General features: G+C 50.7%; 1 protein-coding gene across 1 annotated transcript in view; it reads left to right on the top strand.

Annotated features, from left to right (window-relative positions):
- CAT (catalase) overlaps positions 1-26,889 on the top strand; it is a 42,058-nt gene that overhangs the window by 3,413 nt on the left and 11,756 nt on the right. The window contains exons 2-9 of the mRNA XM_004708283.2: positions 10,194-10,365; positions 12,653-12,763; positions 13,554-13,684; positions 13,862-13,966; positions 14,652-14,777; positions 18,774-18,965; positions 19,653-19,805; positions 23,040-23,178. Coding sequence (XP_004708340.1) covers positions 10,194-10,365; positions 12,653-12,763; positions 13,554-13,684; positions 13,862-13,966; positions 14,652-14,777; positions 18,774-18,965; positions 19,653-19,805; positions 23,040-23,178 — 1,129 coding nt within the window. The remainder of the gene's footprint in view (positions 1-10,193; positions 10,366-12,652; positions 12,764-13,553; positions 13,685-13,861; positions 13,967-14,651; positions 14,778-18,773; positions 18,966-19,652; positions 19,806-23,039; positions 23,179-26,889) is intronic.

The following is a 26,889-nucleotide window of genomic DNA, read 5'->3' as shown; positions in this document are numbered from 1 at the left end:
CCACCGTTCTCACGGCCCCTTAATACAGTTTCTCATGTGGTGGTGACCCCAACCATAGCATTATTTTCGTTGCTACTTCATAACTGTCACTTTGCTACTGTTATGAATCAGGCGATCCCTGTGAAAGGGTCATTTGACACCCCCCCCCCAAAGGGGTCACAACCCACAGGTTGAGAACTGCTGGTCTAACCTGTCTGAAGCTTTAGGAGTCCAGCGAGAGTCCGTGCTGGTCACGTCTACTCAGATTCCATTGGCTAGAACTCTGTCCCCTGGCCACAGGGGACTGCTGGGGACCCTGGGAAATGTAGCCATCTTCTATATCCAGACAGTCTACCAACTCTGCCACGCGGTCAAAACTGCCCGTATTTGGTGAAAACCTTTTCAGTTATTTTCTTATGTGATGAGCAAAGAGATGAAATCCCTTCTTAAAGAGTGTGCCCTTTTTTACTGACATTAGATAGTCTTTCTAGTAGAAAATTATGACAATAATGGGCTTTTTTCTTCCCTTTCATATTTCTGTTGGTTGGCAAATGCTTTTATATAAATGGGCATCTCTGTGTCAATATTCTCTCCTATCCTCTTCCCCCATTTGTTTTGATCTGATTGTTAATAAGCAGCATCTTCTCCCAGGTGTTATTGTTGATATCTTGGCTCCGGGAGGTGGGCTTTGGGAGTGTTTTTGGTTTCAGGTTAGAGGGTTGTTTGAGGGTAGCAGTCTTGAGATGTTCCTCCAGCCTCTTTCAAACCAGTAAATCTGGCCTTAAAAAAAAAAGGTATCTTTTTACCTATTCTAATGGGAACCTTCTATTGTGCCCCTGTTCCAAGTGGTTGGTTGTACTAGCAGGGCCCCATCTGGTCGCAGAGTAGAGGCGGCCGCTGTTCCTGTGGGCCGTGAACCTGGGGCTCATTGCTTTCGTGCGTCTCCAGCTTTCTTCATGGCCTCTGGTGCAGGCGTGAGGAGCCCAGTTGCTGTCTTAGGTGTTCGCGTGGGTGGCAGTGTACTAGGTGGGCAGGTTACTGAGTGGTGAATACCATGGAACAGACTCATTCTTGCCCCTCGAACGTCCGGACAATGGACTTGTCATGAAGGAAGCAGCCCGGGGTTGAACCACAATGGCCTCACCTGAGGGATGTTGAGGGGACTTCAGAAGTTAGCGGAGAAATGGAATGACAAGATAACAGAATCTTGGGTTCGCATTCAGAAATCTTTTTATGCTGGAGAAATTCAAACCTGCCTCGAAGCAGAGGGGTAGTGTAATGGACCTTTTTGTATATATATTTTGTCTCATGTATATCATCCACCCCCGTACCCTCTTCTGTTGTTATGAATAAATCGTGGTCATCATAATGTCTTATTGTGAATATTTCATTATTTCCAGAAGGACGGAAGTAAATACAAATAACCCCATGTCCTTATCGTGATAACCTGAAAAATGAAGTCGCAGAAATGTCTAATCAGGGTATTCTGTTTCCTTGACTGCATCTCTTTTTAAAACACTGTGTTCGTATCCTGAGCCAAATCAGGTTCACACATTCAATTGGCTTTACATGTCTTTGAAGTCTCCATACCGTGGTTTCGAGTGATGTTTGCCAGGGTTGCGGGCGGCACATTGATGAGGAGTCAGATTTCTTAGATAGGATTCAAAGCCTGGCTTGATCATTGGGGCAGGCTGACACCACCGCCCTGCCCTTAGGTTTGCCTTTTTTAATTCATTTTATTGGGGGCTCGTACAACGCTTATCACAATCCATCCATCCATCCATCCATTGGGTCAAGCACATTTGTACATTTTCCATCTTTAAAATAGGATTGTAATCCGCCTGCCTTGCAGGGTTGTGATAGGGATTCCACTTGTGTAAATTAACACGCTGCTCTCCCAGCACACAGTCGGTGCACAGGATGTGTTAGCTGTTGTTTCAGGCTTAGTGCCATGGTTAAGAACATGGATTCATGAGCCAGTTTGTTACATGCTCGGAGCTAGTATGTGGAAACTCTGAATCAGATATTTTACAAATATTTTACCAGAGAAAGCGAATCCTAATCTTTCTGGGAAAATCACCTCATTCAGGAATCAGCTTCAGCCCAAAGCTGTGCCAACAGCAAAGCAAAATGGAATTTTGTTTTCAAGATCCTGGTTCGGCTGATGGGTTTTAACTGCTGACCTTGATACTGGGCAGTGCCAGAAGCACTCCTTTAATAGACTACAGTGTAAATAAAACTTTCATATGCACCGGGAAACTAAAAATGATAACAGGCACAATTCCTTCCTCAGAGAAAACTCAGAATCATCTAGCAGCAGAACTTCATCTTTAAGAAAAAGAAACTTCCTTAAGTGACCTTTCAGGGAGTTCAAACACTTTACGCAAGTCGGAAGAAGTGCCATCTCCTGGGTTCACGTATTATGTGCAGCAGGGAAAGCTGGGTGGTGAGCGTCCCACTGAGAGGAAAAGTCGCATCGTCCTACTGGATGATCGGAGACTTAAAGCAGACAGCGTCTTTGAAGACAGCCAGCCTGATGCCGTGATCTCTTGGTAGCTCAGTGCTCCCGAAATGGAATTAAAAGGGGACAGGAGAACGGACACGGGGGCCGCATAGATACCCTCTCTGTCCTTTGTGCTTCCCTCTGGGCCAGGAGGAGGGCGCTCTCTTTAGCAGTATAGGAAGCTCAGAGTTTGCACGGTAAGATTAAACAAACCGAAACAACAAAAACCTGTTCCTCTCAAACGCAGACAAACAAGGGCACAGACCACCACTGGAGATGTGGCCTTGTTGGGGCTTTTGTCCTGGCTCCCTGCCCTACGGGGGCTCCTGCCCCCTTCTTCCCCAGCCCGTGGCCAGGACTGGAGGGAGGTCTGTGCAAGGGACTTGTGGGAGGACAGGGAGGGGCGGGCAGGGTCACCAGCTAGCTGCAGGGTGGAAATGGGCTAGCCGGAAGGACCCGCTTCCAAGTGCTGCAGCCCCTGGGCACAGCCCTCTGGCCTGTAGAGGGGTCCCTCTTGGGAATGTTGGACTTCCCACGTGACCTGGGTGCCCTTGGGGCCACATCGACCTTCTGGACCTGCAGACCAATTTTAGGTTCCCCTCCAGTTCTCCCCCCTCCCAGCGGCCACCCTCACAGTTGGCAGGTGGCTGCAGCTTTGTGGGCATTTCCTGCCCCCTCTTCCTCTGGTTTACCTGTCACCCCTGCCTTCTCTGTTTGCCCTCAGAGAGAGCCTTTGTCTGACATTTCTCGTCCATCCAGTCAGGGTAGCTGTCCATGTCTCCCTTCTCCTGGAGAGGTTGGTCATCGCTTCGTGCCTTCATAGCTCACTGCTCTCCACCCACTGGTTCACACTCCTCTGCTTGTAGTCCCTGGGACTCTGACCACGGTGCTTCCTGTGGGAAGGTGATGGGCGCCCCCCCACCCCGTTCTAGAAGAGACTAATCATAACCTGTCCCTTTCCCTCCACTTGCTTGATTAACTCACACCTCTAGGGCCACAGATTTAATTAAGGTAATAAAAATAGTAACACGGAAGCAGCTCTTTCCGGTCCCGCAGAGGATGCTCACAGCCCTGGCCTGCACCCTCTGTCTTCTTGACAATTCTGCTCCATTGCTGTCTGCCACACACAGTCTCACAGCACAGGCCCCACGACCGGGCTTCCAAGGAACTCTGTTCACCCTTGAGTCTACCCGAGCGCCGTGCAGCCGGTGCTTGTGTCAGCACCGCTCCCCGTCAAGCTCTGCGTCTCGGAGCCTGGGACAGGCTCCAGGGCTTCTTTCTCCTCCGAACTTTCTCCCTGGGGAGTCGTCTCTTCTGTGCCCTGAGACGCCACTGTCCTCCGCGCTCTGTCCGTGGATCTCTTCTGTCTCACTCCCACCTCTTCCAGCCTAGTTGCCTTCATGGCCACAGCCACACCCGTGCTTCCACCAGCCCCTCCTTGACTGCGGTCAGTGTTGATTGGCCATGGTTCTTTGTATCAGCCCCGAAAGGAGGAGACCGCTTCCACCCTAAACAAAGCAATTTTTGTTAAGGTACATCTTTTCTATATTTTGTCTTAGGGTTTTTATTTGCATGGAATTTTATTCCCCCTTTCATTCGCTTTCAACCTATTTGTATCCTTGAGTTTAAGGTCTGTCCTTTGTAAACAGCCTATAGTCGCTGCCATCCAGTTGATGCCAACTCACAGCGACCCTTTAGAACAGGGTAGAACTCTCCCCGCGGGTTTCCGCGTCCAACTCTTTACGGGAGTAGAAAGTCCCCGACTCTCCCCAGCAGACCGTAGTTGGACCACATTTACTCCGAAGGGCAAACCCTTTAGAGCGGCGTAGCAGAATGAATGTCTGAGGACTGGCGCTTCTGCCTGTGTACGCGTTTCCCTTCTTTAGGGCCTTGCTTTTTCTTCACAGCCTGGGTCACTTTCTGATGTGTCCCCCTCTCTTACAGAACTCCCTGTGGCATTTCTCACAGGCCTGTCGGGGAGTGTGGACTCTCAGCTACCGTTTCTCTGAGCTGTTTTCCCTTCAGCCTCATTGGGAGGATGGTTTCCGCGGGTTGATTGGCAGGCTTTTTTGTTTGTTCCTTTTCTCGCAGCACTTTAGAGCACCCTTTGCCTTCCGGCCTCCTGTGTTTCTGAGGGCAAATCAACATTTGCTTTTGCTGGGAGCTTTTGTCCCTTGCTTCCTCCCTCACTGCTTCCCGATTTCACTCTTCAGCTTCAGGTTCGGAGAGCCTGGCTGCCAGGTGCCTTGGTGTATGTAGACCTTTGAGTTTATCTTTGAGCTTCGTAGACTTGTAGATTCCATGTCCTTAGTAAGGTTGGGTGGTTGGGTGGGGGTGTTCCTGTCATTATTTCTTCAAATAGTCTTTCTCTGTCTCATAGCCTCTGGATTTCTCGTGCTGCAGAGGTCAGATCTCGTGGTGCTGCCCCATGATTCCATCAGCCTGTGATTTGGCTTCTCGAGCCTCAGTTCTTGTGTCTTCTGCATCTCTCATTTTAACTAATCCTCCAACTCAACGATTCTTTCTTCTGCCTGATCACACCTGTCGGTCAGCCCTTCTGTTGTGTACCCTGCCTCCCTCAGTAGTCATGTTGGTTTAGCTCCTCATTCCTTTTGGGCACGGTTTCATCACGTCTTTTAGAGTTCTCTGTTTCCTCATAGCTCTTTATGTTTAAGGTTGCGTACTATTCCTCCAAAGAAGAGTATTTGTTTTTAGATTCATTCTTATTCCTTTGGCCCTGTTCATTGGGATGAGCCATTCTTTTCCTGTTGTTCGTTTATCTTGTGAGGTTTTTAGGGGGACAGTGGAGTATTTAAAGGGCCTTAGCTTCCGCACTTTTCTCTAGTACGTCGTTTTTGCCTGCACTACTTTCTGCAATAAATCTTAGGTGGGCGGAACCTTCAACCTGTGTTTACCATTTCCTCTCCCTTTTTGTCCTTCTCCCTTCCTGGTTTTATAGGGATGTGACGCCTCCAGATCTCATTGTTCAACTTTTAATTTCTCCCAAACCCTCCGGAGTCCCTGCTGCTGGGCATTCTGCAACCAGCGGGCATTGGCAGAACAAGAGCCTGCGTCCTAGCCAGTCTGCAACCCAGTCTCCCTGACTTGCCGGGTTGGAAAGCTCACACCCAGTGAGTCGTCCCCTCTGCTTTTGCCTGGGGCTTCCTTCTGTGTTCTGTGGGAGTTGCTCATCTCTGAGCAGGCGTCTAAGGGAAAGGCAGGCCAGCTTGCCTATGTTCCAGGAAGCGGAGGGGCTTGCACTCCTCAGAAGGAACTTTGGGACATGTGCCTCGTTGGTTTCAGAGCCCCAGTGGCCTGGTGTTGGTTAGGGGAGCAGTCTCCCCTGCGGTGACCCGCCTCCTGATTCCACTGTAGGGAACCATCTGTCAGAGTTCAGAGCCATCCAGTCGCTGTTACCAGTTAGGGTAACACTCTGAGCAGGCAAGGAGGTCTGCCTTGGTGCTTTCAGAGCCCACCCTGTAGTAGGTTGGCTGTGGGGGTAGCCACCACTGTAGGCGATAACAGCAGTCTCCGCAGTCCCTAGTGCCAACCAGAAGGGGGACAGGCTAACCCTGATTGATCCCAGGGAGGTTTGTCGCATGGATTTCAGAGGCCAAAGATAGCAGGTGCATAGGGGGAGCTGGTAGAGTGCTGACTATGGGAGCAGACTCCACTGCAGGGCCCTTCTGTGAACAATTCCTGGAGGGCTTGCAGCTAACAGTGTCCAGGTGGAGGGGGAGCTGTTCACTTCCAACGGGCCTCCAGGGAGGTAAGCCTGGTTGCTGCCAGAGCCCTCCCTGAAGTGTGCTGGCTGTGGGTGTAGCCTACACAGAAGATGATTGCCCCAGCCAGCCATCCTCTGAGTGACCATCTGTCCGTCTGCCCATCCATCTAGCCAACTGACACTCATTGGCATTTACTCTGCATCTGCCTCCGTTGGGCTGGTTTGTAGTCTTGACTGTGTTGACCTGACCTGGTAATCAGCAGGGCACAGGAGATGCGATTTTCCTATGCCCTGTAATGCCCCTGTTCCTTTCCTTGGTGACAGCTGCTGCTTCCTTGCATTAGAAATGCCAACAGGGAAGCAGACCTGACAGGTTTAACTTTTCTCTTTTACTGAACTTCTTGGTTTCTTCTCTTGTACTCTTCTCCTTTGTAGGCGGTGCCAGGTTTATATACTATCAAAAAGAACTCTTTAAGGAGAGGACAGATTTAATTTGCTCAAACTACCTTATTGTTTTCATTTTGAAACATCCGAAAGCTGCACATCACTCTGGAATCATCCAGGGAACCTAAAAGTCCTGATGCCCAGATCCTCCTGATGGATTGTATAAAAAGTATCTAAGGCTACACCTCGGGCATCAGTGTCTTTTTGAAATACCGATTCCAGTGTCCATTCTGGGTTGAAACCCACGCTGTTACATTGACACTGAAGGTGAAATTATTTTCTGGGTCATTTTTTTTTACCTGGGGAAAAAAAAAAGATAAGCATGCACGTCACTGGTATTGGCAGCAGCGCGTCTCAGCAGAAGCACGTGGTGTGGCCGTGTGGTTTTGAGCTCACAGTTCTGAGGAGTTTGCCGTCAGGTGGGTCAGGGGTAGGTGGGTGAGCGTGCATCTAACTGTTGGGAGTACTTGAGAAATAAAACCTACGTGCTCTGCCTCCTCTGCATAGACATGAAAGCCCAAACCCAAGCAGCTGCCGCCAGCACCACTTGTAGGCCAGGGGGTTGAGTCCACTCTGACTTCTGCCCTCTGTGTGTCCCAGACAGGCCTGCTCCACGGGCTTCGTGGTGATCATCCTTACCGAAGCAGAAGCTTGGACTGGCAGCCTCGAGGCTAATGGTTGGCGGTGGTGGGTGCTGTCGAGTTGATGTCAACCATAAAACCCTGCCCGGTCCCACGCCATCCTCCATCGTTCCTGTGCACGGGCACCTGTGGCAGCAACGGTGCCCATCCATCTTGCCGAGAGCCTTCCTTTTTTTCGCTGACCCTCTGTCTGACCAAGCATGCTCCCCTTCTCCAGGACTGGTCTCCCGACCACGTGCCCTGAGTGGTCTCGCTGTTCCTGCCTCTGAGGAGGCAAGCCGTTCTGCTGCGTGTGGGCCAGGACGCGTTTTGTCGGTTCTGGCCGTCCACGGTACTTTCAGTCTTTTCCCCCGGCACCATATTCACATGCATCAATCCCTCTTCGGACTTCCTTATTCAGTGCCCAACGTCCACGTGCCTAGGAAGGGACTGAAAATACCATGGCTTGGGTCAGGTGCACTGTACTCCTCGGCCCCTCCCAGGCACCCCCACAGGCTATCGAGGGATTCAACGTAGACATGGCTCGTGTGCAGCCTGCACTTTGTGTGTTCTTGGCTCTTTGAGACCAACAGCTCATTCTGTGAGGTAGTTGTCACCCTGTCCACGTTGAAGCGAAAAAAAAATTGGGTCTCAGTAACCTGCCAGCAGTTACCCTGCTGCACTTGGCAGGGCTGGATGCTGGACCCAAGCTCTCTGGTGCTGGATGCTTGGTTTCTCTGGAACCACGCACCCCTCACGTTTGGAGGGCAGGGGAAACTAGTGGGCGAGGAGGGCAGGTGTGAGAGCCTTGTTCATGAAACTGGCATATTCCAAGGTCTCTTTTTATTCTCTGCCTTTTCCTAAGCAAGTTCTCACTGCCATCAAGTCAATTCCAAATCACAGTGACCTCCTTGGCCACAGTAGACCTGGCCCTGAAGGTTTCTGTGACCGTAACTCTTTAGAGGAGTATTTCATTCCAAGAGTGGCTGGTGGTTTTGAACTGCTCACCCTGGGGTTAGCAGCCCAATGTGTAACCTACTATGCTAGGTTACGTGCCGCCGACCCCTTCCACATCATCTTCTACAGAAGAGGCAGATAATTGACTTTGTTGGAAAGAGCCAGGTGAATGCCCAGAGAGGTGGATGCTGTCCGCCTTAGTCCAGGGAGGCTGGGATCTGGGAAAGCTGAGGGTAATGTGACCTTGGTGACAGTGACTTTCGCCAGCAGACCTTACTGAGTTGTTTTCTGGATGGAGGAGGAGAGGTGGCTTATCGTTGCTTGACCCCGCCAGCCTCTCTCCCGATTTCCCAGTGCCCTCAGAACTTGCCAGAGGGGAGGCAGCTGCCTGTTGTCAGAAGTGCAGTGCTTGACCGTGGAACCAACAGGGCCTAGGATTATGCAGGGCTTAAAGGCTGCTGCTCCCACCCTGTAGAGGAGGGGAAGCGGAAAGGCTTCTGATGTAACTGAAATCAGAGAATTGGGTGGATTAAATAGTTCTTTATGGCAGTGATATAACCTATCCCATTTCAGAGACGTTTGACATCTTAGAAAATACTATAATCCATTGTACCAGTAACTCTCTATTCTTTGTGCCAGTAAAAGCCGTTACCTTGCCCCCAGAAATTGAAGCGATGCTGCAAATAGCAACTGTGCCCTGCTGGGGAAAAAGGAGTAAGTTCCAGGCCACCTCCTCTCGTTGCGTTTCCCCTCATTGCAGACACTGCTTTTAAGCACATTCAAGGCCAGGGGCAACACTGCTTCAGTGCAGGTCTGCTGGCAGCAGTTTTCCCAATAGCATATGCTCACGTCCTGTGTCTCTCTGTCCTGTGTGTGTGAGATAGCACAACTTAGCTATTTCAAACGAACAAACAAATCAGTGTCGTTTACAGGAGCTTCCTTTCCAGGCATGGAGGTCTACTAAAAATGTAGCTAAAAATGTACTACTGTGGAAAGCAAAGACCGCTTCCATCGGCTGCAGGGGAGGGCCGGGGGCTTCCCCCGTGACGAACTGCTGTGATGCTGTCCTTGGGGCCACTGAGGGCGGTTCGTATTTTCTCTAGCCACCCTTGGGTGCCGGGGTGCTGGCAGGACAGCGTTGACGTGGAGTGAGTTCAGCTCGCACTGATAGGGCTCCTGGGGCCACCGCTCCCCTGGAACCGTGAGTTCCACTCACAGTCATTTTTATGACAGATCTTAGGTCCACGCTCTATTTTAAGGCTGCAAATCAGTTTTCGTAAATTGGGGCACCCACGATGGCTGCCATCTTGAGCCGCTGTCTCTTCTCGGAGTCACATTTTGGTAATTCTCACAGTTTTTCATACTGATTTTGTAATGCTGTTCCGCGTTTAATAGGCTACAATATCACGAAACCCTAACTTTAAAATGCACTGGGAAACCCCAAAGAGCTGCTGTGACTCCATGTACTACCGTTCACTTCATCGTGGGGGTCTGGACTGGGCCGATGTTCCTCGGGGGGCGGCCTGTTGTGGAGGATGAGCTGTTGTAACATTTGCACCAGTAACGACGCATTTGTAAGTTCTGTGCAAAGCTGTAGCCAGCAGGTGGCTGGGTGAGGAGACGATCTTGACACTGTTGATTCCTTCAGAGCAAAGTACGTGTGCTCCTTTTGGGGGGACCCCTGTCTGGAGGCTCCTGGCTGTCATTGGTGTCTCTCAGGAAGGGCTGCACCCTGTAGGTTACTCAGTCCTGTCTTCAGGTTTCTTCTTGGGTCCGTGTGGAGATGTATCAAGGGCGTCTGAGATCTGGAGATACATTTCAGTGGTACCACTTGTAGAAGTTCAAACGGTTGGAAATGGGAAGTGGAAGAAGAGTCCCAGGTAAACCTCGCGGAACGATGTGTGCTGCCCACATTCGGGGGCCCTTTGAATCGACTCCTGTGCTCTGTTCCCGTGTGTACCCTTAGAAAGCCGAAGTCCTGACCACCGGAGCTGGCAACCCCGTGGGAGACAAGCTCAACTCCCTCACCGTGGGGCGGCGGGGGCCCATGCTGGTCCAGGATGTGGTGTTCACCGATGAGATGGCTCACTTTGACCGAGAGAGAATCCCCGAGCGAGTCGTGCACGCTAAAGGAGCAGGTGAGGCTGGGCCCTTGGTTGTGAAACATCGTTTTGTAGAACCAGTGCCACAACTATTTCCTGTGATAGACACGCTGGGTCCCCTTCCCCCGGGGGGAAGGAAGACTGCCCACCCAGAGGAGAGTTAGCAACTCAGTGAGGGCATTGCCTTGGCTGTGGTGGGAAAGTGCCCAGCTGCAAACTGCAAGCCCAGCAGTTCAAACCCACCGTCAGCTCCGCAGGGGCAAGAGGTGCCCGTGTGTGGCTGTGAAGACCACACCCTTGGAAAGGCTCCGGGTTCTTCTACTGTGCCCTGCAGGGTTGCTGTGAGCCAGCACCAGCTCGACAGCAAGGGTTATTGCCCTGCATGCAGTATGACGTTATTTTATTAGAAATAAAAATTGTTATCATGGAAGTTATTTCCATTGTCTAGTTCAGCGAGGAAACCCGCACAGTACACACTGTACACACTGTAACTGTAACTAGGTTTAAGTGTTGCACTTATCAGATACAAATACCGAAACCAAGAGCATACAGTTGAGATAGTTATGGGAGGGTGGCTGGTTTGGGGTGGTTCCCTTCTCTTTCCTCCAATACGTCTGTAAAACTCGCGTCTTGCACTGATGGTAGAAGCTGTGGGGTACCAGCCCCCACAATCAAAGTGGGGATCCAAGGGGCCGCTGTGTAATTGAGGGGTAAAATTAAAGAGACATCAGACAAGATAAAGCATGCACTTGCTCACCTTCGGGACGGCCATGATCTGAGCAGCCAGATCCACGCAGAGACACAGAGAATATATTTCCAACCAGGGCTTATCTACACTCAGGGCGTCCTAGCCCCTAATTACAGGTAACCCCATGCGTAACAGGAAGGGGTTGTACAGTAGACCAGAGGTAGGGGTATACACTCAGTAGGAAGGGGAGGCACTAGAGGCATACACATGACAGGAAGGCGTACAGGTAACAAGATGGGCGGACTCAAGATGGGCATACACGTAGCAAGGTGAGCTGGCTTGACCTTAGTGTCTTTGGGCTCTCCTTCAGGGGAACCATCCATTATCCTATCAGAAGGAGTGGGCCCTGCTGAGGGTGGGACAGACAGTAAGAGTCTGACTGCTCCAGATGGCTGATGCCCTTCAGTCAGATAACCTTGAAGCAGTTGCCTTCCAAGTGTGTAGTCAGTGCTCTAGGTTAGGCATATATTCTGGGGGGACTTCCTGGGGAGTAACCTTTCTGTTTCCCACCAAAGCAACTCAATCCAGACATTAGAGCATCTCCAGGGAGAGGAAGAACGACAATTCGTCTAAATCTTTTTAGTTGGCCTTCCAGTTCGGGCGCCCTAATCTCCAGTCCCTGGAGAAGGGCGCCCTGGTTGGTGACGCAGAAGGGCAGTGAACAAGAGGGCGGCCCTCAACCAGGGGGGCTGACCCGTGGGCACACAACGGTGCTGATGGTGCAGGAGCGGGCAGGGTTGTGCCCTGGGGTACACAGGGTCCCAGTGGGTCGGAGACAGCACCGCCACCACCACTTCTTCATCTCTGCTTCCTACGTAAGAGTTCTCCCCAGCATTTCTGTCACTCTGACCAGGTCTTTGCGGACTGCTCAGTGTGGTGTTGGATGCCCTGGCGTCTGTAACGAAGGGCTGGACCGGGGCGGCAGATTGCGGCTCTTTCAGAACATACTTGTGGCTCGGAAGTGAAATTGAAAATGAAAGTAAAACAACCATAGCTTCATTTACAGGATGTTATTGAGACAGTGGTGACTTCATTGGTAAAAACATAGTATGGCTCCTGAATGACCTTTAAACTGTCGTGAGGGACAGGATTGGCTCTCCTGTCAGAAGTTTGCAGACCCCTGGTCTAGACGGTTCTTTGCTCCCTTGCACTGTGGCTCTTCTCCATCCTGCTCATCCACTTCTCTGCTAGATCCCACCTGTGCTGCACGACCCCGTGGCCCATGCCCTTTGGTCAGCCTTGGGGCCAGCCTTTGCTGACCCACTCCCAGCCTCACTCTTACCCTGGCTGCAGCCCTGCAGGGCTTGGGTGAGCACCGAATACTCACAGGCTTTGCATCTTTTTTGTAAAAATCACTTTATTGGGGCTCGTACAACTCTTGACACAATCCATACATCGTCCCTTATGTCAAGCACATTTGTACATTTCTCCACCGCTTTGGGTGTGGACGACTCCCCTCCCCCAGCACACTACTGGCAGCGCCTCCCATTTCTCTCCGTAGTCACCCGGACACCAGAAGAGCGGTGAAGGCCGAATAGTCTCTCACGGTGCCGGTTTTCCCGTCTTTCTCTCTAGGGGCCTTTGGCTACTTTGAGGTCACACATGACATCACGAGATATTCCAAGGCAAAGGTGTTTGAGCATATTGGCAAGAGGACGCCCATTGCAGTTCGCTTCTCGACTGTCGGTAAGTCCGTTACCTTGGTGGGATAGGTATTCCTTGATAAACTCAAGACTTAATCACTTAATCCCAGGAAAAAGTTACAGGGTCCCTGTGGATCAGAATCACTGACAGTGGGTTTTCAGCCCTGGTGGCACCATGGTTAAGTGCTGGGCTACCAATGGGAAGATTGACGTTTAACTCAGTCCAGTGGCTGCAAGGGGCAGGAAGACCTGGTCATCTGCTCCCACGAAGAGTACAGCTGAGAAACCCCGGCGGGCAGCTGTCCTGTGTCTCATGGGGTTGCTGTGAGTCCGAAAGGGCTGGAGAGCACCGGCAACAACAGTCAGCAGCAGCGGCAGCACTCCATAGTACTGGGCTTCGACTGCATCATTCTGTGCTTTTGCATTTTAAAAATACTGTAGAATGCGAAAATAAATGAAATTAAGAACGAGAACCTAGATTTCGGTTCATCCTCTTAATATTTAATTAATGAGTTAACACTTCTTGAGTATTTCTAGTTGTTCCCTTCCGCTATTTTAATTACCTGTTTAAACCAAACTAGCTTCTTATTTGAAACGAGTGTTTTTGATAGTGACTTTTACATAGCTTCTCTCATCACTCTCAGTCCATTCTTTTGTTTAATTTGTAGATTGCATCAGTTGGTGGGTGGTAGAAATAATGGTTCCGGCACCTAAATCCCTAATTTACTTCGGGAAAGTAGATGGAAAGGATAGATACCAGTGTATCTGGTGCTGTGCTTCTTGGATGAATGTAGTCGTGACTAATACTGTGTTTTCCTGTTTGCATCTGCCAGCCGGAGAATCGGGCTCAGCTGACACCGTGCGAGACCCTCGGGGTTTTGCCGTGAAATTCTATACGGAAGATGGTAACTGGGATCTTGTTGGAAACAACACCCCCATTTTCTTCATCAGGGATGCTTTATTGGTACTTACAGTACTTTTCTCTCTGTAAATATTTTGTTCATTTGAATTGATTTCAAGTATTCTGTATTAGGCTGACATCTGCGGAGAGCTGAATTTGCATTGGCTGGGCTGGACCGGGCGCGGCAGGACGCGTTGCCTGGCGTCCCTCCATTCCTCCTTGTTCTCTTTCCCCATGTAGTTCCCGTCCTTCATCCACAGCCAGAAGAGAAACCCTCAGACGCACCTGAAGGACCCCGACATGGTGTGGGACTTCTGGAGCCTGCGCCCCGAGTCTCTGCACCAGGTGGGGCGCTGCGGTTTCCCTGGGTGTCCCCTCCTCTGGCTTGGCTATTGCATTGAAACTGGTCTGTGGTTTCCTCTTCAGAACCCTTGATCATGAAGAGTTTTATCATGGCCGGTTTTGATAACCCCCTTCCTGCCCTCTAATTGATGGCGAGATACAAGTCAGAAACAGGTCACATTTAAAAAATGTTACGGATCCAAGTTTCGAGTAGAGGCACATCTTGTGGCCTGGGGGCAGGTGGAGAGGAGGAAAACAGTGTGCATCATTTTCTACTGAAGTGATCTTTTGAATATCAAGTCTGACGAGCTTTCACATTTGCCTTAGCGTTCCTCAGTAGAATCTGGAGTCATGCTATTAATGGCTTCTGTATGACCCAGCTTTAAAATTCCTCTGCCTCTGCACAGGAAATAGTCAGGAGGGCCCCTCCCACACCACCCCTGGGTGATTGGCACCCATGTCCCATGCCAGTAAGGGGTTTCCCAGAACTGTCTTAGTTAGAACTGTCTTAAGAAGCTGAGGCATTTTATTTTATTACATTTCTGTTGCTATTTTCCAGTGGCTCTCTTGACTTGAGAGCAGTTTTACTGACAGAATTCACGCCCCATACACGGAGCGGTTGACGGGAGCGGGGTGTTTTGCTGTACACTGACACCGGCTGGGGGCCGTGGTTCTTTCTGTTCCTCAGGTGTCCTTCCTGTTCAGCGACCGGGGGATTCCCGACGGACATCGGCACATGAATGGATACGGCTCACACACTTTCAAACTGGTTAATGCAAATGGAGAGGCAGTTTACTGCAAATTCCATTATAAGGTACTTGTTGTCTCTGGGGTGGGTGGATGCAGGGCGCCCTCTCCCACTCCCTCTCCCCGGGGAATGCGGTAAAGAGTGAGCCTTCTCCCACTGGGCTCTTACTGGTAAAGGATTGCATCTGTCTCTTCCACAGATGTGTGGAATCGTAACTCTTCGATGGGTGGGTGTAATCCTGTACAGCAAGAGGGTCTGGTTACATTAATTAGATCGTGCTGGAGCCGGTGGTGAGGACATGTTACAGGGTCCACATCTCACCTCCCCGGCTACACGGAGGAGGAGAATCAACTCCCCACCATTGGGCAGAGGCAGACATGCTCGGACCCTCGATCATCCTGAAGTCGAATGTTCCTCCCAGGGCACTCCACTGACCTGCAGGGTTCCGTAGCGTGTTGAAATGGCCACACAGCACTCAGACGATAGTCCCAATTCAGAGGGCTTATTAGGGGAGTCACAGGTGACCACGAGCCACGATGAGTAAACAGTAAGGATGCAGCCTTGGTCCACAGCACCACCTCTCCTCAGCCAGCCCCTGTGTCTCTCTCCGGTCCTCAGCCTCTCAGACAGGTGGTCCCTTGGCCTCTGCCTCTGTGGGTCAGGAAATCTGGCCGCCACTCTGTCATCTCCCTCTGCTCTGTTTCCACGTGGCTGCTATGTTCTGTGCCTCTGCCACTTCAGACAGGGGCCTCGCGCACTCGGGCTCTACTGGTGGCTCCTATTTCTCGGTCATCTGGGATTCTTGGTTTCTCCTGAGATGACCGGCTCTCTTAGAGTCAGGGGAATGGGAAAACTGACCAGCCCTGCAGTTCAGAGTCCCCTACACCGTGTTTGCGGTTCGACCCAATCATTTGGTGAGAGTTACAGACAAATAGCTAGGGGAGCAGCCAGATTTAAAATCTCTTCATTTCATTTCCCTCAGAACTGCAATCACTTCGGAGTGACGAAGGAGCCTACGAGAGCCATACACAAATTGAGTCCCCAGTTCTGTGTTGGCGTGTAGCGTCCTGTCCTCGCAAACCATTGACAATGGTTCAATTGCTTTACTTGTTCTAGCCCTGAGCCTGTCGTTGTCCCCATCGACAAGATCCCGTGGGGGTCTTGGAGGGACTAAGGCAACATGGGTGTGTTGCTGTCTCACACCAGTCTTGCTATCTGTAAGGCTATCTCAGACCCCACTTTCGTATGTCTCTGCGGTTCTGTTCACTGGATCGTTCGTTAGGTCAGCTGTGCAGGTAGCACGTTTCCATCTGATCCGAACCACCCAGAGCTAGGTCGGAGTCTTCCAGACTGCCAAGACTGCTCAAGACCTCAACCTTAAACTTGGGACTTATGGGGGGACTCCCCTCTCTTTTGACCTGCAGAGTGAAAATTCAGGGGTTCTCAGCTCTCTCGTTTCTAGTATGCTGGCTCCCACCACTCCTTCCTGTTTGATAATCCACTGGAACGTCAGGCTGTATGGAAAGTGATTAGAGTTTTATTGTAGCAAAAAGCATACAAATGAAGTGACACTCATTAGAGAAACGACAGGGAAGGATCCCAGTGTGAAGCTCCCATGCCCCACAATGGGCATACTACCCTCTGTGCGTCGATGCCTGTCCCCAACCAGCCAGCTCGGGGACCTTCTGTGTTAAGAGCCCTTTGAGAACCCTTTCATTAATTGAAGGGTTCTACAGGGTCCTCTCTTGGTGTGATGTTGGCCAGGTGTTACTCTAATACCCTGAAAGAACTCCAGGGGGTTAAAAACTTCTGGTGGCCTAAGAACTTCTGTTTCCGAACACTGCTCAGATCTGTAGAGAATGGGCTCGTGGCAAATTGTCTTACTCTTGATATCTAAAAGACCCTGTTTCTTTTTCTGTTCTGCCTTAATCTTCATCTGGGCAACGTAAGCAAGCAGCTGTCGCTCCTCTCGTTTCTTAGATCTTAACTAGGAACTGCTGCTGTAAGAAACAGCTGACTCCTGGCTGGTTACTGTCAAAGGGAGCCCGCTAGCCCCATTTAGAGCCCAACTGAATGCGCCTGCAGATAACCAGCCAAGCTGTGACTTCAGATCCAACCAGTCTGGATTCTATTAGCTCGGCCTGGGGCATAGTATTAAATGTTTCTTGAGTTTATTTTACACTGTAAAATTGGGGTGATAATCCCGCTGTCTGCAATGATGGGGTTCTTTATGGATCTGTTCAGCAGAGGGCCCGGAGCCACTTCTGAGCAACGTGGACGCATCACACCGGGGTGTTCCGACTTTGTCCTCTCCTAAATGCTGGGAATAAGTTAAAATCAGACCTTTTGCAATGTGGACTCGCGGGGAGATCTGTAAATGGCGGCCGTCAGTTTTCAACAGGAAGGAGACTTACTTCATTTCTGGTGTAGTAGAAGGCAGACTTGGAATGTTCGCACTGGCTTGGAGGGCGTTGGCATGAACTGAATCAGCCTTTCAGATGTGGCTTTTGCTGAGGACATCCTTCTTTGCAGGGACACAGCTTTCCTGTGGCCACGGGTTCGTTGACGAGATGGTGTTAGCATAGAAGAGCTCTTGTCAGAGTGACTTATTTCTTTGGGTTGTAGTGGCTACCCTGTCTTCCATGAAAGTTCTCTGTTTACTTCTCTGAGTTTAATAGCCATTGCCATGGCTACACAGAACTCACAGCCAACATTCACCATTAGAAGGTTTTTTAAGGAAGTGAACAAGTGGGGCATGTTCAAGATGGCGCTGTTTATCAGGAGAGTCACAAAGTTCTGTCAAGTCTGCTGATAAAAGCCTGAAGGACGTGCCACTCACTTGTAAGCCTCAACCCAAGGGCATACGGCTTTTGTTCAGTGGGTCAGCATATCCAGCTCCCTGAACTGGGTAAGTGTCCAGAGGCCCCCAATCCAGGAAACCTCCGCTCACAGGCACTCAGCTCCACTCTCATGGGTCAGCGAGTCCAACTTCCGCCCTACCCTGCAAGCCAGCCTCCTGCACAAAGTCATCTTTACTTGCTCAGCAGGTTGGGGAGCCCATCACGCGGCCCCATGCTCTGGCTCCTGGTTCTGCTGCTGCTGCTCTCATGGTAGAGTGGAGTGCTGGATCCAGGAGGGTCCCTGCACAGGGATCTTGGGTCTAGAGAAGAGGCTCTTGTTGGTCATGTGATCCCTCCTGCTTCTCAAGAGGGCTCCTTTACACACAGCAGGAGAGCACTCCTGGAAATCTAATTAGCAACTACAGGCAAATCCTGTCAGTGCTTGTTTGTCAGACCCGTGCAGGGAGAGAGAGGTTACTGGGTGGGAGTTAGAGAATTGCGCTGAAGAGACATTAAATAATTCACTGTCCCTGCAGTGGCTTGTTTGGAAAGTCAGAATACTAATTCTGGGAAAGTTGAGTTAGAAAAATTCTGCTGAGGTTCTTTTCTGTGGGGTGGATGGAATACTGTTGAGCACAATCTCAGCCATTGCATTGAGCTGGGGGAAAAAGGCAATCATTTAGGAAAGAGTACCCCTTTGCAATTTTTGTCAATCGTTTGATTCTTTTCAAAATAGACATAACTTTTCTATGAGAAAAAGTAACCAAACCAAAACCCAGGCCCATTGCCGCCTGTCCATTCTGACTCCAGAGGCCCCTCTAGGGCTGCCAAGGTGGGAGCCGCCAGCCTCATCTTTCTCCCTTGAGGTAGCCGGGGCATTCAGCAGCCCAGCGCCTAACCCACCGTGCCAGCGGGCTCCCTGGATAAGTAACCAATGTGTAAAACTTCAGATCGTGTAGGAGTATAAGAAAGGAAAGGTAAGACTCAATTTAAATAGGAAGCCTATCACCCGAATTTCTTCCCCGAGAAGTTTGTGTTGGTGTCAGACTTGAACAAGGGAGGAGGAGGTAGTGTTGAGAAAACAAAGTTGCCATTAGAGTCGTGCTTCCTCCAGGAACCGTTGAACCATGAGTGGTAAGTCTCACACCTTCAGCAGAGCTGGTCAAAGCTCTGTAACGTTGCCAGTACGTTTCCGTTTGAGTGTCTTCCTTCGCTTCTGCAGACTGACCAGGGCATCAAAAACCTTTCTATAGAAGACGCAGCGAGGATTTCTCAGGAAGACCCTGACTACGGCCTCCGGGATCTCTACAATGCCATTGCCACCGGCACCTACCCCTCCTGGACCTTTTACATCCAGGTCATGACCTTCAGTCAGGCAGAAGCTTTTCCGTTCAATCCCTTCGATCTCACCAAGGTGAGTCGGTCAGCAGCCACACGGTCTCCTTGTTCTCTTTTAACCTCTTATTTCCTGATTACAACGCAAGCGTCCACAGGTAGAGGGCAGTTCCATGCAGAACACGGTAGTACCACGGGGAGTTTCCTGACCTGTCCGGGAAGGTAATGTACCAGGACAAGCCTCCTGGAGTTTCCCGCTGATGAGAGCTCAGCAGCACCTCCAGGCCCCAGGGGTGTTTGGAGGGGTGGGAACCACAACCGAATCCCCTGGGTTCGAGTTAGTTCCAATGTGTAGTGACCTTGCAGGACCAAGCAGAACTGCCCCGTGAGTTTCCATGGTGGAATCTTCACGGACGCAGATGGTCACAGCTTCCTCCTACACGGCACAGGCTGCTCGCTCCGACTGCCTTCTTTCTGAACGCGGAACTGCTGGGGCGCCTGCAGCGCGGTTAGCAAGGAGCACCTTTTGAGCCGCTGCAGAACCTGTGCCAGTGATAGACTTTTGTGGGTATTTACTGTTCACGCTTGTGAAAAATGCAGGCCACGTCATCAACGCTGAGCTCCGCACAGGCTTTCTTGGATTAGGAAATTCTCCTTCCCCGGGCCGTCCGCGCGTGGGTTCGCGTGAATGCTGGTGGTCTCGGGGCAGTGCTGCTTCTCCCGCAGTGGTTGTGAGTGTGACGTTGTTTTCTTTTCTTCCCTTCAGATTTGGCCTCACAAGGACTACCCTCTTATTCCAGTCGGCAAAATGGTCTTAAACCGGAACCCCGTCAACTACTTTGCCGAGGTTGAGCAGATAGCCTTTGACCCGAGCAACATGCCACCTGGCATCGAGCCCAGCCCTGACAAGATGCTGCAGGTGAGCCTGGGGGCCCAGGTGTCAGGAGCCACCCTCCCCACAGGAAGCTTGAACCAGGCCACCGCGCAGACCGTCATTCGTCCGGTCACGGTTCCTGGTGGGTCTGAGGTGAAGCTGTCCTTGGATGAGCGTGGATGTGAATAAGACAGTTACGGACCACATTCCACAGTACCGATCCTTACTGTGTTAGGACCTTGACATTTATTGACTTTTTAAAAAGGTATTTCAGAAATCCCTCAGGTTTTTGGGGGGCACTGCATTATTAGTTCACGTGTGACTCTGGGGAAGGACTGTAACTTGTTGATGATAGCCTTGGTCAGGGTAACTATTCATGTCCTCTTCCCTGGGATACTTGCATTGGTAAAAAGCAACTGGGATGATTTTTTAAAAACTGGATAAGTAGATCAAAGTATTTGCCATTTCAGCCTTTTTTGACAGCGAGGATTCCGGGGCCCCATCCCTGGGTGTCCACCCCCTTTAGCAGACGCTCAGTGTGCGGCTGGTTGTCAGAAGCAGATGTATGTGCACACTGACAAGAGCACCCCTGTGCTTCACATCACTCTCCGATGTGCTCTTCCACGCGTGCACAGAGCGAAAAATTCTTTGGACCAGGTATCAGTCGGGAAAGAACCGGTTTACTAATTAAGGAATAATTCAGTCTTTGGATTTTTGGACAAAGGCCACGGATCAAAGTGACTGTGGGCTTTGGTCTTATGTGGAGTGCGGATTCCTACTCTGGCGGCAGCCTCCGTAGAGGACTAGCTAAAGTTCCTTTGTGTTTTCATAGTGACCTTTTTACGATGATCCTGGGAACAGCTGAGGTCTTAATGGAAAGTAGGTTTTTCTTAGTTTTTAGTTCAATTTAATGACTATGAATGCGTCTCTCCCAGGTGTTTTAAGGGACACGAGAACACAGGGTAAGCGTAATGGAAGGCTCAGGGCCTTGGGGGAACCAGAAGGTGAAGCCTGTCTCTGGAGGATGATGACAAGGTTTCGTGAGCTAGTTAACATTAGGGATGGGTTTTAAAGACTAGGTGTCAAGATGTGTAATAGGGCAGACCGCATCCTGGATTAAAAGAAATAAGATGGGGCAGACACAGTCAGAGGAGGCTTTAAATGATTGAGTGAGCAGTTTGCACATTTGTCCCTTTGGGACAAATGAAGTTTGCTTCAGTCTTGAGACACATGACCTGGCATGTGTCAAGTACACTGACTCTGTTGGTGACGATAGACACAGAATTGGCCTGTGTCAGAAACAGAGAAGGGCCACCAAGCTGCTGACAGAGGCCCAGCAGAAGTGCAAGCAGATGCCAAGGGGACATAGGCCCAGGTCCTGGCCTGTCCCTGCCTGGGGGTTGGAGGGGAGCTGAAGCGAGGAGGAGGAGGGGCAGTTGGGATTTGCCACGGGGTTTCATTGTCATGGGCTGGGCCGAAATGCCACAACCCTGGTTATTAAAGGAATAGGTTGAGAGATACAAGGTTACCCAGTCTTTTCAGAAGAATCCAGCCCATCTGAGTCTCTAGGACCTCCGTGGGACTTGGAGGTAGTCAGCATCACTGACTTTGAAGATTTTGGATAGGGGAGGAGGACCCTGGAACAAGTTAATATTCTTTACAACCAGAGAAACCATATGTTCAGGCCTCTCATGCAAACTAAGTCTGGAAAAAGGAATGACCAATGGAAATCAGCCATATAATCATTTTACTTGTGCTGGTAAATTACAGATAGGTAGATAAAGTACATGTAAGTATTCTCTGGACAGGATTTTGGACTGAGGTTTTAAAGGAGTGAATATATGAAAGAACTTTAGTACGTTCTGTCAGGTCTCACTTCCCGGCCCAGTTCGCCCCAGAGCATCATCGGCCAGGTAGGTGGGACTTCCGTTACTGTGGGAGTTTGGGGAACCACACAGTCAGGACTGTTGCATTCATTCGGCCATTTGGCAGCCAGTGAACTCACTTACGTGGTTTTCTGTAGGAAAGAGAGATAATATGAGCAGGTTTTAGCAAGGTTCATCCAGGAGGAGGTGTGGGCTGTCTTGTTAGGGGAGGGATAGGAAGTGGAGAGCCAGCCAGGCCAACTCTGGACTTGCCCCTGCTGAGCGTCTATGAGGGCCGTAGCTCACAGGGCAGCGTTTGGTATGCAAATGGACAGTGTTCTCTTCCAACAAGGCCACGTGCGTCAGCTGTACGGCTTTGCTGTCCAACGTGGTATGTGAGGCCACAGTGAAACGGACCGAGAGTGACTGCAGGGAGGTCACCTGCTAGGCACCGGGCGCTGGCCCCTCTGCCTTATGGCACAGGTCTCTCATTCCTCACCAGGAGCTGGAGGAGAGGCTGCGCTGGGAGCTGTGTGGGGAGCTTTGCTGTCTTTCTCACCCAGGCCCTTGGAGCACTGCAGGCTCAGGGTCGGGGAAGGCCCAGCCCCAACTGGGTGTCAGGGTGGTGGTATCGAAGTGCATGTTCCCGGTCCTTGACGTGGGCTAGAGTTGCCAGCTAACACTGTGGTGAATTTCCTGATAGAGGCTACCTCCTGGGGCTGCTAATGTCCCTGTCCATCCTGTTGGTAGAAGTTAGTTGATTTTGAGCCAAAGGACACAACCAGCTTCCAAACTGCAGGTGGACTTTAGTCATGGCTCGTGACCAACTGTCTGAATATTAACTGAGACCAAATGATTATGGGAGGTGCTGGCACACAGTCAGCATCAGATTATTGACAGCAGTGGGGCTGGAGGCTCCACGTGGGTATGAGTGGTTTGGTACAAAGCATTGCACAAGCTGCCCTATTTGCCAGGTTTTCACTTGGCCTGGTAATAATTGGCATGTGCGCTTGCCCTTTAAGACTCAAGGCCAGTGATAAAGTCTTTGACCCGATAAAGGTTCATAGATCAGTTTGGGTCGCAGGGCCCCTGAAATGATTAGATGGTCATGTCAACGCCCGGCTAGCCATAGAACCTTGTGTGGGTAACTAACCGTAAGACAAGTCAGGAGGCTTACCACCGGCCATGACCGATGGGAATCTCTGATTCAGGACCTTCATAACTTTCGTGTTGATGGTTAGGGGCTGCTCAGTGAGAGAGCACTCATGGCTCGAGAGAGAAAAGGCTTTGCTCCTTGCTGGAGGGGTAGGCCGGGAGAACCAGTGTCCTGTGGCCTGCAGTGTGCAGCTTCTAGACCATTCCTGTTTTCCATGTGGCTGCCCATGACCCATGTGGGCTTCGTTTCCACCTGCAGGGCCGTCTCTTTGCCTATCCCGACACTCACCGCCACCGCCTGGGCCCCAACTACCTGCAGCTACCTGTCAACTGCCCTTTCCGCGCTCGGGTGGCCAACTACCAGCGTGATGGTCCCATGTGCATGTTGGACAACCAAGGTAGGTCCTGCGAGGAGAGCTGCCTCAGCAGCTGGGAGGGGACACCGGGCCAGTGATCGGCCAGCGGCTGCAACAGGACCATGGCTATGGTCAGATGTACCTTAGTCCTCAAAGTGACATCTTTGTGCATAACTATTTTTTTTTCCAATCATTTTATCAGGGGCTTGTTCAACTCAATCCATCCATTGTGTCAATGGATGTACCACAATCCATCCATCCATCCATTGTGTCAAGCATCACATTTGTACATTTGTTGCCATCATCATTCCCAAAACGTTTTCTTTGTACTTGAGGCCTTATTATCAGCTCCTTATTTCCTGCCCTCCCCCCAATGAACCCTTGATAATTTATAAAATTATTATTATTGTTTCATGTCTTACACTGTCCGACAGCTCCCTTCACCCACTTCTCTGCTGTCCGTCTCCCAGGGAGGTTAGATGGAGATTTTTGTAATCGGTTCCCTCTTACTACCCCTTCTTCCCTCCACCCTCCTGGTATCGCCACTCTCACCACTGGTTCTGAGGGGTTCATCTGTCTTGGATTCCCTGTGTTTCCAGTTCCTATCTGTACCAGTGTACATCCTCTGGTCTAGCCGGATTTGTAAGGTAGAATTGGGATCATGATATTGGAGGGGAGGAAGCATTTATTAGGAACTAGAGGAAAGTTGTGTTTTTTCATTGCTACATTGTACCCCTGACTGGCTCGTCTCCTCCCCTCGACCCTTCTGTAAGGGGATGTCCAGTGGCCTACAGATAGGCTTTGGGTCCCTATACAGCACTCCCCCTCATTCACAATGATAGGATTTTGTTCTTTGATGCCTGATAGCCAATACCTTCGACACCTTGTGATCACACAGGCTGGTGTGCTTCCATGTGGGCTTTGTTGCTTCTGAGCTAGATGGCCATTTGTTTACCTTCAAGCCTTTAAGACCCCAGACGCTATATCTTTTGATAACCGGGCACCAACAGCTTTCTTCATCACATTTGCTTATGTACCCATTTGTCGTCAGCCATCTTGTCGGGAAGATGAGCATGATGGAATGCCAGTTTAATAGAGCACAGTGTTCTTGTATCGAGGGAGTACTTGAGTGGAGGCCCAGTGCCCATCTTGTGCTTAACTCTTTAAAGGAGTCTTGCACAGCAAGTTTGCCTAGTGCAGTATGTCAGTTCATTGGGGGTTAAGTTTCCCCCAAATTCCCAAATCAATTGTCTCTTTGCAATTCTGCACCGGCCTTGAAAGACTTCTCGAGCCTGCGTCTGGTTAGACCTGGAGGGGAGGGAGCAGGCAGAGGCACAAGAGGTAGGGAGGTGGGATTCTTCCGGCGCAGCATCCACCTCTGCTAACTGTGGCATTGGATTCATGGAACGTAGCTGGCGAGCAGGGACTCCGCCATTTTTGTAGCTCACTCCTCACATCTCCCCATTTATTTTGTTGCCGAGTACAGACAGCCTCTGTTTCTCATCCCTCATTCATATCGCCCAAACAAGATTGGTGAATGTTTTCCCGCCCAGGGTCTCGCAGCGCAACGTAGCCCGAGAGCCGTGCGCAGGGCACGCGTGCTTCAGGAACAGGCTGCTCGCTTGCAGTCCCTTGAGAACTGCCACGATGACTGTAGAGCCATTGCTGTCGTCAAGCAAGCTTTCTTTGCTGTGATAAAAAGAACACGTGCCCTGACAGAAACCAGGAAACTACCGGCGGGGGCGGGGGTGCAGGGAGGGGGGCAGGGAGACGGAAAACCCAGGTCCGGCCTCGACGCTCAAAGGCCATGCTGCTCATTTTGCTGTGTTTCTTGCCAGTCTTTTCTGTGACCGTTTTTCGCACACTTAGATCGCTTTGTGAGGATGATTTTGAACCTTGTTTTGTCCCCGTCTGCACGCTCAGCAGTCCATTAGGTGTTTGCAGCATTGCTGTCCTTGGGCGTTTGTAGAGGTGCCCGCTGCTTGGGCCTCTCCGTGGCCGGCGACCGTGGCTGGGACCATGGCCGGTGACCACGCGCTGCCGTTGCTTTTTAGTCTGTGGTCCGTCCTTTGCTTGCAGCCCTCGGCCCCTCTGCCTTTGAAGCTGGCCGTTGCATTGCAGGGAAGGCCTCACGGATTTGGGAACTTCCTCACAGTCATTGCTCCATCCTCGCCTGCTGCGACAGTGGTTTCCGACCGATGAGTAAAACGGCCCAGAGGCTTTGGGCCACACCCGTGACCTGATTTTAAAAGTAGAACGTTTGGGCTGCACTCTTGGTGCTCAGGGAAGCTTAGTTGTGTGAGTAGCCAAAGACTTGGCCGAAAACATTGCTCTCCTTTTCGGGGGTGTTTGTTTTGTTGTTGGGAATATATGCGGCAAAGCACGCAGCCTGCCAGCTGTTTCAGCATCACAGTTGGCCGACGCTGCTGAAGGGCTTCCCGTTGTGCAGCCCCTCCCAGCCTCGGTGTGTGAGTCCCTCCTGTTAACACAGCCCACTGCCCCACAGGTGCCTGTCCGGCCTCCCGAGTGGCTCTTGTCAGTTTGATCCCATAGAGACGGTGCTTACAAGAGCGTGCTACTCCAGGCCGACCTCGTGAAGTGAGCCGATTGCTCAAGCTTTTTAATCTGGAGAAAGAGGGGGCTGTCTGTTCCTGTACAGATTTAAAGTCTCGGAAAAACCAAAAGGAGCGTTCTCGGTCCTGCAGGGTCTCCCCGAGTTGGAATCAGCTCGATGGCAGTGAGTTTGGTTTGGAGTGAGGAGGCTTCAGGGGGTTACCGTGAAAAGCTTCATATCCGGGCCAGAGTTTCAGGGGGTTATCCACCCTCCACGGCTCCAGAAAGTCTAGAGTCCAAGAGAGTTTGAAATTAGGTTCTGTGTTTCCCCCATTTTACCCAGGATTCTTCTATGGAATCTTTGATCAAAATGTTCAAAGTAGCTGGGCACCATCCAGTTCTTCCGGTCTCATGTCGAGGGAGGCTGTTGTTTATGGAAACAGTTAGCCATGCATACATTCTACAGCCTCCTGCTCCGACCGCCTCCTTTCTCTGCTGCTCCAGGTCAATGGAGCCCAGTGGTTGTGCCTTAACGTGGCTGTTGGTAAGCTTTTAAGACCCCAGCCAGGAAGCATCAAACTCAGAGTAGACAGAAATGCTGCACACATTAGACCAGTTAAGTGGGTGTCCCATGACCCTACACTTCCAAACCACAGACTGAATCCCAGGAGGTAACTGGTTGTACATATTCAGCTGCTCCTTATTTTTTTGCCTCAGTTGTAAATTGGTTTATCACACAGCTTTCGCCAATTCAACTTTCACGTGTGTGCAACTTATTGATGGCACTTACAATGTTTGGTTGAGTTCCCACCTTTAATCAGTGTGGTTTTCCCATCATCGTTAACTTCCCTTTTGTTGTCCTTTTGTCTGCCCCTGGTAACTACCAGTAAGCTTTGGCCTCTTATCAATGTGCCTTTTCCAGTATTTTTAGATTAGTGAGGTCAACCATTAGTTTTGTGATTGGCTGATTTTGCTAAGTAACTTTAAGCTCCCTCCATACAGTGGCATGCATCAAGACTGCACCTCTCGGCTGGCCGAGTGGAAGTCCGTGGTGCGCGTGTACCCTGGCCTTCTGCTGCTGGGTGCTGAGGTTGCTACTGTGGCCAGTTCTGTGGTTGAGTTAGTTAATTGTGCCAGCCTGGCCGATAATCACATGTGGTGCTGGTTGAAAGATGGAGGGATAAATGGGTGGTGAAGCCT

This window comes from Echinops telfairi, unplaced genomic scaffold, assembly GCF_000313985.2.
Source record: "Echinops telfairi isolate 266 unplaced genomic scaffold, ASM31398v2 ScPeMD7_60;HRSCAF=208, whole genome shotgun sequence".
In the NCBI taxonomy this organism is placed as follows: Eukaryota; Metazoa; Chordata; class Mammalia; order Afrosoricida; family Tenrecidae; genus Echinops; species Echinops telfairi.
This window is presented reverse-complemented; position numbering and strand designations above follow the sequence as displayed.